Consider the following 13467-nt stretch of genomic DNA (forward strand, 5'->3'; position numbering starts at 1 on the left):
TCGAAAGTGTTAATAGTAATACTCTCTCAGTATATGATGCATTCACTATATCTTAGAAGACTGAAGATTTACTGTTGGGATGTAGGCCTACAGAGTTTTTAAAAATGCATTTGCAATGTTTTCGAAAAAGGACATAATAAAAAAAAAAGACTACTAATGATAAATATTTGTAATAAAATACATTTGAACCATATGCATTTGCTAGTATTAAAATACTTTTTATTAAATAGGTCCAATGTTTAATAAGTTATAAAAATTAAGGATCTCTGCAATACTTACTTCTTGTAATAAATATTTAGCACATACCCAGATATTTATAATTTATTTCTGTTAAGCAAGTTAAGTTCCCCCTTTTTCACTTTCCCCATCCCACAATCTAATTTTGATCAATATGTCCTCCCGCTTTGTTGGAATTTGATGATTTTTATAATGTAATGTGTAAGCTTAGATTAATGTGTTTTAGGCTAATTTTAATTTATGATAAATAATGTTGAATATAATACATAATAATTGGGCTTGTCTCATATTTGTCTCACGAGACTTGGCACTGCCGAGCAATCAAGTTTATAGTAGTAGACGAATGTCTGAAATGTATGTATTGGTTAGTGGACACTGGGCTGTAGAAAGTAGTTTTAATTTACCATCAGATTACCCTGAACTCTGGGTAAATTACATATTTTTTTTGAAATATAATCTCCTAAAAAGTTTGTCATTGTTATGGATGCCATTCCATCTGGTATATGCATGCTTTAAAAAAAAAAAAAACATTAACTATGATGAGTACAGTACGGAAGAAACCATAAAATAAGAGCTTTACTCAGTTAGAATGTAGCGTGAGCTCCCTCTGCCGTTTTATATTGGAATAACCCTTGTGATCATTTAAATTGGGATATATGGTCCTTGCAAAAAAGATTTTTTTACTTAAAAGTAAAATAATTTTCTTTGAAATTACTTCATAATATATACCCTACAAAAAAAATCAGTTATAATTTTGACCCCAAATGTATCTTTTGTCACCAGTTTTGGAAATATGTTGGTTTGTTTATCTCAAACAAGATTGTAAAAGGTTTTGTTGTGAGTCCTTAAATTGTTATTTTTGGATTCTTTGAAGGAGATTCAAATGCTTTTTTAATATAAACCAAATTCTGTATACTGTGTAGATTTTATATACATAAATGCAAATTTTCTAACTGTAACCCTATTTTTTGTTTTATTACAAAAGATTATAAGACAGTATTTAAAGATAGTTTTATTTTCTTTTAACAAGAAAGCACGTATAGTATTTTCAATTTTAATTTGTACAATTCCCTCTTTTTATTTTAATTGTACACTTTTTATTTTGTTTGATTTGAGTCATGATAATTCTTATTTAGTTTTTCCCCCTTGTTTTTGTTTTCTTTTATGATGTTACTCCTAATTCCTGTTATGTTTTGGTTGTATATGTTTAATAATAAAGTAACGTTATTCTTCAAAAGTTTTAAACTAAGTATTTCAGGATATTTAACATCGCTTTTTAAATGAAAATACACTGCAGTATTTTTCAGCATACTGTCTGAAATTGCTGTTTTGGTCCTCCTTTCCACTAAGCGGCAGCAAAAAAAAAAAAAAAAAAAAAAAACACAGTACAAGAGAAGAAGCGAGAACCACAATGTAAAACTAAAATAACATCAACTCTGGTAAATGTCTGAATTGTTAATAGTATGTTGTAAACAATATAAATTAAGAATTAAATTTAGTATAATAAAATTATATAAATCTAAACGTTTCGCTCACGTAAATAGAACGAATGCTGCGCTTTCAGAGACTTTTATGTAATTTGTCACTTGCTGCGTAACCGGATGTTCCAGCTGAGCTCTCTGTTTGATTTTTAGCGGTTTATGTAACGTTTGAAACGTGAACGCGATAATTAATGTGTATTTACCTTTAACGAATAATCTGTTAGTCCAAACAATGGACGAACAATCCAGATGTGTTCTACGACGGATATTCCAAAGAATACCAAGTAAAAATATAGAGAAGCTTCTGAAAAGCTGGAATTGTTTAGCAGCAGATCAGCTGCGCGCCTTGGATTACACTAGACCCAAATGGACTATAGTGGAAAACATCATTAGTTTCTGTGAGGTAAGATGCATTCACTAAATAACAACTATTACAAATCACAATCATTTAAAGTTATCCATTTACCAATCATATTACACTAAACAATCAGTTAATTTTACTTTCATGTACTATTGATATTACCTTTCCTAGTAAGCAGTAATAAATATTAAGTCAATATAGTTAATAATTTAATGTTTAAACGTAACTTATTTTTTAGATATGATTCTTAAAGCTGCTTCACATAAATTATTTACCCACAGACTTCCCCGATTATGAATTTGATATAGCCTAACTTGTCAGTGAACTAATACGGCTCTGTGTTATAAATGTCGTTCCATCTGAAAGCACGATTTACTACTAACGTTACTAACTAACCGCTCTGAATGTCGTTCTGCTGACAGCGCATGCGCAGGCAAATAAGTATAAGTTATATTAAAACTATGAAACAGATATTAAAGAGCACCTTTTTCATTCCTGAAAAACAACGTTATTTTGTGTATTTTGTATCATACATTGTGTTTATGATGTTAATGGTTAAAAAAAACAATACTTTTCAGTAACGTACATTTTTGTAGCTCCAGATATCCTGCCCTCCTCAAACACATATTTTGTACAAAAATCTGAATAACGCTCCCTGATTGGCCAGCTAATCTGTATGTTGTGATTGGCCTGAATACCTCTGACGTCAGCCGGAAATGTGACGCTCCTTACCATGTTTGAAAGATTCGGTCAAAATGCAATGCTGACAGGAGTTAACTTACAGGCTGTGAGTCTGCAGCTGGAGGAATTATGAGAGAGATTATGTTGGAAACGATAACATGAACATAACATCATCATTTACTTTGGGGTATGGATCTTTTGCATATCGTCAACATGTACTAATACACACTTACACACCAAAGGAAATGTAAAATCGTAAATCGGATGATAGGTGCTCTTTGCTTTATAAGAAATAAACAGTTCAGAGGGGAACAGGATTGGCTGCTACACCGGCTTTCCTGCTGAGATGCGCATGTCAACCCAATGCGATATATTGGCCAGCTCTTAAACAGATCATAAGGATTAAGCATGCACACTTAATGGCACTTCTTTTAAAGAGCAATAGTTGTGAAAATCACTTTCTCTTTCTGTGTTGTAGGATAAAAGATTAAACCTGAAGCACATTACTAAATTGGAAATGATCAGTGAGTAATTGTGATTTTTTTTTATAAACGTGTTAAAACAGTACATCTCTAGACAGTAATTGCAGACAAATTCAATATACTTACTAGGGCTGCACGATTCCAGGAAAAATGATGATCACGATTGTTTTGTTCAAACTTTTGATCACGATTAGAAATCACGATCATTCTCTAATTGAAGAACTTCTATTCACTTCAGTATTTTTATTACACTTTACAGCCATGTATATAATATTAGGCTATATATATGTTATATATTATAAAATATTTAATTGTTTTGTAATATTCACAGCTCCCATTCTCTTTTTAAAACATTTAAAATCATTCCGCAAAATTCTGCATAGATTTAGCAAAAGAAATCAGCAGAAATAGCAAAAATAACTCCTCATACTCCGTATACTCCACCCATATCAAGCAAACACATTGGTTGATTCTAGATCGTCTGCTTTGTGCTTGGTCTTTGATTGATTAATCACGATGATTGTCTTTAACTAATCTTGGGGGCGCACATATCGTTATCATGATAAAAATACGATTAATCGTGCAGCCCTAATACTTACCCTGAATTTTCTTTCATAATGTTCTTGAATTTAACTGACATTGTGTTGGCTTTACATTTTGTCCTTTAACTTTAGTTAAATGTTGCCGTTTAAAGGAATATTCCATTTTCTTAAAAGAAAAATCCAGATAATTTACTCACCACCATGTCATTCAAAATGTTGATGTCTTTCTTTGTTCAGTCGAGAAGAAATTATGTTTTTTGAGGAAAACATTGCAGGATTTTTCTCATTTTAATGGACTTTTATAGAGCCCAACATTTAATACTTAACTCAACACTTAACAGTTTTTTCAACGGAGTTTCAAAGGACAATAATCGATCCCAAACGAGGCATAAGGGTCTTATCTAGCGAAACGATTGCCATTTTTTCTACAAGAAAAATCAAAAATATGCACTTTTAAACCACAACTTCTTGTCAAGGTCCGGTCCAGCGTGACCTAACGTAAATGCGTAGTGACGTAGGGAGGTCACGTGTTACATATATGAAACACACATTTGCGGACCATTGCAAACAATAAACTGACACAAAGACATTAATTAGTATCAGTTGACATACAACAACGTCAGAACGGTCCTCTTTCAACACACTTGTAAACACTGTGGCGTAGTTTCGCGTTCGTCCTCTGTGACCTCTTGACGTCATGACGTATTGCGTGGGGTCACGCTGGCGCATCACGACCAAATCTAGACAAGAAGTTGTGGTTTAAAAGTGCATTTTTTTTCTTGTCAAAAATGACAATCGTTTTGCTAGATAAGACCCTTATGCCTCGTTTGGGATCGATTATTGTCCTTTGAAACTCCGTTGAAAAAACTGTTAAGTGTTGAGTTAAGTATTAAATGTTGGGCTCTATTAAAGTCCATTAAAATGAGAAAAATCCTGCAATGTTTTCCTCACAAAAACATAATTTCTTCTCGAATGAACAAAGAAAGACATCAACATTTTGGATGACATGGTGGTGAGTAAATTATCTGGATTTTTCTTTTAAGAAAATGGAATATTCCTTTAAGCATTAAAACATATGTAAAGTTACAAAGCTCAGAGATTACATCATGCTCTCTTTAACAGAACATTATGAAAATGTCATCTTCATTTACTTATCCTCATTTTGTTCTAAACCTGTATCAGTTTTTTTTATTTTGAAGGACCCAAAAGAAGATCCTTTGATAAATGATGATAAACACACAGCTGATTGTAACCATTGAACTCTATTGTATTTGTTTTTTCTAATATGAAAGCCAATGATTACACTCAACTGTGTGCTTGAAATCTTTTATCAAAATATCATCTTATGTGTTTATCAGCAAAAAGAAATACAGATTACAACATGAGGCTGAGAAAATTATGACAGAATTTTCATTTTTGGGTGAACTATTCCTATAAAAAAAATACGAGATGTTGGTAAAGTAGTACTGCAAGGTTTTTCCCAGGTGTGTGTGTGTTCCCACAAGTCTGGTGCTCTAACACACAGTAAGGTTTAAACCACACCGTTTGCAAAGCTTGACTCAAAATAATATAATAAAAAATATCATCACTCAAGATGTTGGACTGTTGTCATTTTTTACTTCTGTGAAGCAACACCGTGTGCTCCTGTAAGCTTAATTTGATAATGGGAGGGACATTTCTGCAGGGTTCCCGCGGGGTCTTAAAAAGCCTTAAAAGCATTGAATTTATGAATTTGGAAATAATACCTTAAAAAGACTTAAAAAAGTCTTAAATTTTGATGTCTGGGTCTTAAAAATTGTGCTGTATGTAACTTCTCCATATTGTATTTTTCCTTAAAAGTTTCTTTGTCAACCACATTTTGATTAAATCAGGGATGCAAACACATCGCTTTTAAGCGCCTGCGCCTTTTTATTATTAATGGCATTTTGGTTGCGAGCACATCGTGTCTCTCCCGATGAGTCTGCTGTACGTTCACATGCTCTCTGTTTCTCGATGAAATGGGTGCGACATGAAGCGAGTTCAGCGTAACATGTTTCTGAACTTGAGCAGAGTTGTATTCATAGAGGTTTTCACGGAGGACCGGGTCCGATTAACATTATGTGTAAAACCCGAGTCGATAGGAAAACGGCCGTGATCAGAGTCAGTCAGCGCTAATGTTCACGTGCAGTTTCAAGCTGCGTGCCTCCGTTTCTATTGCGATAACAACTGGCTTGGTTTGAAAGTCACGACCACGCGCTGCACTTTCTTTCTCCGTCCCTTTGTTTAATAATATTCTTATTAATGAACCATCTTTTTATATCTAAAAAGTTTGCTCAAAGATCACAAAGATGGTAGCAAAAAAGCAATGTGAATGTTAATTAAGCCCATTGCACGAGCAAAGCTCAAGCTGACTCTAGATATAAAAAACGCAAAGCTCTAATATAAAGTCACCAGTCACTGGGACAGCAAGTAGACTTTTGAATCTAAAATAATAAGTGGATAAAGCTCTTTTAATCTGCAAGAGAGGAATTAAAAGAGGCACTTTTACTGCTTCTGCTCTATCTAAAAAAGGAAAGAAAACTACATAAACCATAACACACCGATTACATTTATAATCTCTAGACCTGCACTTTCTATCATTAATATACTATACATATTATTGTATTCAAAAGAGTTTGATAAAAGGGGTCATCTACACAAGTATTGCTTCATATGTCAGTGCAAAAACAGTAAAGTGTTTTGTGATGCTTTGACAAACATTGTCAGCTTTGTTCATTTATGGTTGGATTTATGAAATATAATGTGAAATTAATATAAATGAATGCAGCCAGATGGAAGGCCCTGGATACGTTGCAGGAGGTGGCCAGGAAGAAGAGGAAGAAGGAGTAAAGCAAGAAGAAGTGCTAGATAGTGCAATAAGAGTTTTGGTTTAACATAAAAAATGAAATTGAATATTCCAAATTAATGTCGGCGTCTTTTGATTTTCGAATTTCATTTTTCTCTATATACCTAGGTTGGTAGGGATGGCAGGGGTCTGTGGCAATGTAGCCTAAGTATCTGGATATTTGCCTGGGTGTGAGGGCTTAGATTACCTTTCTCTTTTTTGAACATACATGTGTTTGCATCTCTGTTTGTTTAATAAAGTAGTATAAATAAAGAGTGGCGGATCCAATAATTGAGAACGCAACACAGTCCCGGGTCACAGTACAAAATACTGCGAACACGTGATACCTTCAGTAAATGAAGATCACCACAATCATAGACTGCAACACAACACAGCAACAGGCAAAGGAGAAGTGGGAAAAATCAAAGAAAATCTCAGAAATTCCTTAACAACTTTACATTGTTTGGCAAACTTTCTATGGCCTACTGAAAAAAATTTTTCACACTTGCTTGGCTTATAATCTTTTTACCCATTTCACATCGGAAAAATAAATGAACACAAGTTTAAGTATTTTAGTTTTTCTTTGCTGGTAGGGACGTGAAATTGGTATTAATTTTTTATATAAATGGTCTTAAAAAGGTCTTAAAAAGACTTGAATTTAACTTGAAGAAACCTGTAGGAACCCTGTTCTGACAGGAGCTCTAAGCAAATAACCAATCACGACAAACTGGGCCAGCTTGACCAATCAGAGCATAACAGAATGAGAGGTTTCACAGAGTCCGGAAGAAACAAGAGATGTGTTGTAATGTTAATTTATGAAAAATTATGTTTTTTTTTAAACAATCAAGGTCAACCATGATAATCTATTCTAGGGCACCTTTAAAACAAAATCCAGACTTTTAAAAAGGCCATAATAGGACCACTTTAAAGAATTAATGCAATTTAATAAAAATCCTGATAATTTACTTACCCCATGTCATCCAAGATGTTTATGTCTTTCTTTGTTCAGTCGAGAAGAAATTACGTTCTTTGAGGCAAACATTCCAGGATTTTTCTCAATTTAAAAGACTTTATTGGACATCAACAGTTCACAGTTTCAGTGCAGTTCAAAATTGCAGTAATTTATCTGGATTTTTATATGGGTGTGGAATATTCCTTTAAGAACTTCAAATTCTTAAAATGTATATATATATTTTTTAAATCCATTAGATCGTATGGAAAACCCTGATCAAGGAACTTGGCATACGTGTCAGCTTGTTGAGGCACAGGGTAAGAGCTTTGTATGAAGTTTTATTGTTAGATTGATTCCAAAGATTGTTTACAGATTAGGATATTAAGTAAATTTGTTGTGCTATTTCTTCCTTTTCCACAGATGATGCAGTTTGTGTGGAGTTGACACAATTTAAGGAGCAGTTTAAAGCACACCTACACCGGGTTATCAGAAATGTACTAGCAGTAACACAACTTTTAACCGAAAATAAAGTGAAAAAGCATTAAAAAGATTTTCTTTTCAGGTTACTTTAACTCTGCTGTCGCGATGTGTCATTTACTGTCATTAACAGTGACTTGTGAATACTCTAATTTAATATTTATTGCAGAAAGCCTGCTAACCTATATCTTGTGCTTTTTAAGATTTCCATTAAGGTAAAGAAACATGAGGATGATGCTTTATGGATTAGGATTGCTTGGGGAGACAACTTCAACAAACCCAATCACCTCAAGCCAACGTATGTTGTGCACCATCTGCACACCTCTTATGTCTTCATCTGCAATCTCATGGCCAAACACAAGATCCTTCTTTATCAGGTAACTTTCTCCTTACACTGACAATCAGTTTCCTTTTGGGCACTTTGCACTCATTTCTTATGAAATATTATGTCTCCAATGTCATTTGTTAAAGTTTTAATGGAATGTATATTCCTAAATAGGTGAAGCATCACAGATTTGTTTAAATTTTGTCAGGCACGTTTCAGTCTGTAGTTTTTTTTATCAGTGCATGTGTTTCCTTCCCTCAATCTTTGTACAGCTTACTCAGTTTATGTTTGTAAGTCTGTGTTGTCACTTGCAGGCTTTGAGGGTGTCTACCAAATATGGGTCCATCAAGGATGGGCACCTGAGTACCAGAAGTCTCACTGCAATGAGGTCACTGCTACTGAGACATTATCAGCAGGTAACCTTGTATTTTGTAGAGTTTTGTTGGGGAAAAATAAATTCAATTTAGTTCTATAAGTTTTCATTGTTTCAGAACAGCTTTACAGATGTCATGTTATTATAAAAACAAATGAAAATTCTGTTTAAAAACTTTTCATTTCATAGTATTTAGTCTGGCTGCATGTTAATACATATATTCATAGATATAATTTAAGAATATATGAGAGAAGGATAAAATGCCTAGAATAAGGCACTATCTTTGTCATACTGCAATGTACAATAAACAGATAATAATAATAATACTAAATTCTGAACAAAAATGTAATTCAATCTTGTATTGTGATGTGAATCGTATCGTGGCCTTGTATGTGAATATGTAACAGAACCTCATCATACATGATACTTTTTAATTTGTTTTTGTTAATCTGCTAATTATTTAAGTGAAACTTATTTAGTGTAGGGTTATTTATTTTATTCAGTTTTTTCAAAACACAGAAGCACTGCAGTTGCGTGATTATGTGTTAATCATGTTCTGTTGATTTTAATGCTATTTGCGCATGAAACTAAGTCTCTGGAAAAATTTATATTTTAGGAGATTAATTTATAAATATGTAAACCATGCAAATTAAGGAAGAAATGTATATTTCTATTTAAGGTGTGGGCTGTCTGTCCCTGGTATATGTTGAACTCGGGCAGGACAACCAATCTTGTGATGTCACAGGATGTTGTACTGCAAGATGACAGTACCCTTGCTACAAAAACTATAACAAACCATACTTTATCTTTTAAAGGGTTACATTTATAGCGTTTGTTATATACAGTCATTTTTTATAGAGATTAATTTTCGATTTAAGTTTGTCAAGGCAGTCCTCTTCTGTCTTAACATTTTAAACCTTGCGTCATTGCTAGTTGTTACTGTATAAAGACTTGTATATAACAGAATGGGATGGCTTTCCGGACAGGGATTAGTTTAAACCAGGACTAGGCCTTAGTTTAATTAAGAAATATAACTAGTTTTAACAAACATGCCTTACTAAAAACATTACTTGTGTGCATTTTGAGGCAAAACAAAAGACACTCATGTATTTTAAGATATGTCAGTACAAGTTGCTTTCGGTTTGGACAGCTCCTACATTTATTTTAGAAAAGGACTAGTCTAATCCCTGTCTGGGAATCCGCCCCTATATGTCTTAAAGTAGTCTCCCAGTGAGCAAGCCAAATGTGATGGTATTAAGGCAGCAAAATTCAGATGATGAAAAAGTGGAGGAAAACCTTCAACTGAAGACACCACAGTGCTGATGCTAAAGAGATGGATATTATTTGTAGTAGTCAGCCAACTTGTGACATTATTTAGAAACCAGTCTGACCATGCAGTTGTGCAAACGGTCAAATACGGTCCGTTTAAGAATTGAAAGATCCACAAACTAAAATAGCTTGACAACTAATACTGTTTTTATTTCTTTATTTAATAGGTTTTTCCAAACAATCACTCGAGGATCTTAGGGGAAAGAAACGCTCTTCCCTCCCGTATGTACATGATTGTCATTAGCAAAAATAGTTTTTTTTTTAAATACTTTGTTTTTACATTTATTTTAAACCTTGGGCTTCTGCATATGAATTGCAGTGGAATTAATTTAAAATGTTTGGTCATTATTTTGTACCTGTTTGGTGTGTTTAATTCTCACACATGTGTATATATATATTATTCATGAATACAGTTTGTGCTGTACTTCTCTAACATATAAAAAGGATGCATACTTTTTATTGGCACTGGTATGTATGCTTAAACTGTTAACTGTAATACAGATCCCTGTATTGAAAAGGAGCATGCTGCCCATGAAGAGATAAGACATCAGTTGGCCTGTGAAGCATTTGGAGACGGCCCTACACCAAAGCTGGAGAACGCTGTGTATAGAGTATGTGGCAAATAATCCAGATCTGAATGACACATCAACTATTTCAAATAAGTCATAAGTTATAATAATATTATTGCAATTGATACTAACCAGAAAAACAAGCTGTCTGACATTGTTCAAATGAACTTTTATACATTGTCCCCTGTGTTTGTTTCCAGCTTGAGACGAGATACAGAGGAAATACTAATGCCACCTTAAGTGACCAGGAGGATTTATTCAGAGGGGTGGTCAAGTTCTCAAGCAGCAGTCTGCTACAGTCATTACGCCACTGTGTTGCTTCAGGTGAGAGATGGCAAAGAACATTCATACACTGGCATATTTCTTGCACATTTCTGAACTTCAATGCCTATGTCATTCTGAATTTAAATGGCGATCGGTGCTCAAAACAGCATCAGTAAATTGCATCCAATTGTTGCATACATTTTTAGAATAGTTGCACGGCATTACTTTAAGGCGAGTAAATGTACATTTTTGGGTGAAATATGTCTTTTCATTTACAGTGTTTTTTGACCTTTTATGCAAACCTGTTGTAGAGGACTCCAAAGCAATATAGAGAAATTACAAGATAGAGAAGTGCCATATGATGGGCATTTTAAAGCAATACACTTTTTCTAGCACTTTTGATTATAATCCATGACATGTCTTTGTAGAACACTAAAAGGAAGTCAACAGCCAAAAGAAAGAACCCTTGTTTGACTAAATTCAGGGTATAGTGGTAAAGTAGGGCACTTTATTTTTATTTCTTTTATCAGGAACTTGTAGTTTATCAGTTTCTTAGTAAACATTAATATTAACTAAGTTTTGGTGCAGTACAGGAAGAAAAACTGTCCCACACAGGCCTCCATTGGTCTAACTTTTATCCACCCTTGTTTTTTCTTAAAGTCGCAATGAAAGTAAAATAAAAAACTGTAATTTGTTTTGTAATATTGTGGTATTTTTTTTTTTTTACAAATTATTTATCTGTGAGCTTCATTGATTTTTTTTAAAATTCATGTGCCCTCATTATCTTTAATCAAAAATGCAAATCTCCTCCCCTCCTAAAAACTATCTCTCTTTACTTCCGGTCATAATGTATGGCAGGTGGGCGGGGTCCGGGAGAATATCGCTGCGATTAGCAATTAGCAACACGACTCAACTTCAAATGATCCAATCAGATCTCGATGGACAAATTCAAATCCAGCCCTGCCTTATTTCATTTCAGAGGCCGGTTTTACTTGGATACACGTCACCACCGGAAAAATTAGGCAATTGATACTTCCGTTTCATGGTGACTTTAAATGTGAATCATTTCAGTCTTTACTAAACTCTGTTTATCATTTGGCAGGCATGGTCGAAGGTCCAGTTACTCCACTTTTGTCTGCCATCACCCAGCGAGGAAGAAATTATTTTGTCATTACAGACAAAGGCCCTGGTGTTCCCAGCTAAGTGCCAGCAGAAAGATCCTGATGGCAACAGAGACCACAGATGCTTTATATTGAGCTGTGCATCCTGCAAAGTGAAAGCATGTATTACCGCAGTGTTATCACTGTTGTCCTTACCTATACGAGCACTGCTGTAGTCATTAAAATGCTAATGGGGCAGTACAATAGAATCTTTTCACAATTCAATCTCATTAATACATTATCATTTTAGCATGTTTGATTGAATGATTTTAAATAAAGGATTTTATCATTTTGTAATAATAATGCTGTGTAAAGTTCTTTCATTCTGGCTGTGAATGTTTGATGTGAAAATGCATTATTTAAAACGATAGTCCTCCACGAAGCAGTTCACACAGAGCGTGATTATTTTTTAAGTAAGCACCAATGCTCTATAGGCCACAAAGCAGCATACATTTTATCCATTCTGTATCTTTTTAGTATGCCATGAAAGCAGTAACATCTAACAGATAGGGATGTTATGTTAATGTAAATATCAACAAAAGTATTTCAGTAATTTTCAGTCTCTTGATTTTGATATAAAAATATTTTGCAGTTCAAATTTATTGTAGTAATTAGCCAAAACGTAGTTGGTGGTTTTTTGAAATGTTTTTTTTTTTTCTTTTTTTAGTCAGATTAACTTTTTGAAGAGCCTGTTTTTGTATAGAAATGAAAAGGCAAAATTATGTTAAAGAATGATTTTTATTGCATTTTAATGAATGTTGCAGCTGTCCCTGTGGACGTTAGCAAAAATTTCTCAAATGTTTCTAGGAAGCTTCTCTGAGATATCTGCAGTTTGTATTTATTCCCAGTCACAAACACTTTCAGTTGTGGACAAAATTATTGTCAACCTTGGTAAATATGAGCAAATTCAAAAGCTTTTTGAAAATTCATGTTCCATTGATAAGAAATATTTGAAAGTGTGAGGAATGCAGTAAGCAGATTAAACGTGCATCACTTTCAGGTTACTTCATAAGCCTGTGAACATTTATAACTTTGACTGCTGACACCACTAACACAAATGTCAAATATCAAACTTTTTCTCGGTTATGTTTTTCTCAGTATTTCAAAGCAAATAAGCTTTGTTGTGATCTGAAGCACATGAAAATCTAAAATGTTATGATTAAAGCCTACCAAAGAGTTTTTTTTACCTTAAAATAAAGTTTCCAAAAAAGTTTCAGTGGTTCATCCACTCAAAACAGGGTGAATGGCACTTTCACATTCGCTTTGCAGCCCTCTATCGTCCAAAACCGCACTAAAGAAGTTTCCAACCGTCGGGTAGTGGTCCTGTAGTTCGAGTAAAAACTACAAAAACATGCTTTACGGCAGACCTAC

General features: G+C 33.8%; 1 protein-coding gene across 1 annotated transcript; it reads left to right on the forward strand.

Moving 5' to 3' along the window:
• The first annotated feature begins 1821 nt into the window (after positions 1–1821).
• On the forward strand, positions 1822–12383 carry cenpn (centromere protein N). Its single transcript, XM_065270022.2, has 10 exons — positions 1822–2121; positions 3239–3284; positions 7857–7916; positions 8020–8093; positions 8280–8453; positions 8716–8817; positions 10271–10325; positions 10605–10714; positions 10873–10996; positions 12039–12383. The coding sequence occupies exons 1-10, from the start codon at positions 1951–1953 to the stop codon at positions 12137–12139; spliced, it is 1017 nt and encodes a 338-aa protein (XP_065126094.2). The 5' UTR covers positions 1822–1950; the 3' UTR covers positions 12140–12383.
• The last annotated feature ends 1084 nt before the right edge of the window (positions 12384–13467 follow it).

This window comes from Paramisgurnus dabryanus, chromosome 9, assembly GCF_030506205.2.
Source record: "Paramisgurnus dabryanus chromosome 9, PD_genome_1.1, whole genome shotgun sequence".
NCBI lineage: Eukaryota > Metazoa > Chordata > Actinopteri > Cypriniformes > Cobitidae > Paramisgurnus > Paramisgurnus dabryanus.

Excerpts from the sequence above, each read along its gene's own strand:
- cenpn (XM_065270022.2), top strand. The coding sequence starts at position 1,951 with ATGGACGAACAATCCAGATGTGTTCTACGACGGATATTCCAAAGAATA. Across the intron at positions 7,917-8,019 it reads TCAGCTTGTTGAGGCACAGG|ATGATGCAGTTTGTGTGGAG; the intron begins GTAAGAGCTTTG and ends CCTTTTCCACAG. Across the intron at positions 8,454-8,715 it reads ACAAGATCCTTCTTTATCAG|GCTTTGAGGGTGTCTACCAA; the intron begins GTAACTTTCTCC and ends TGTCACTTGCAG.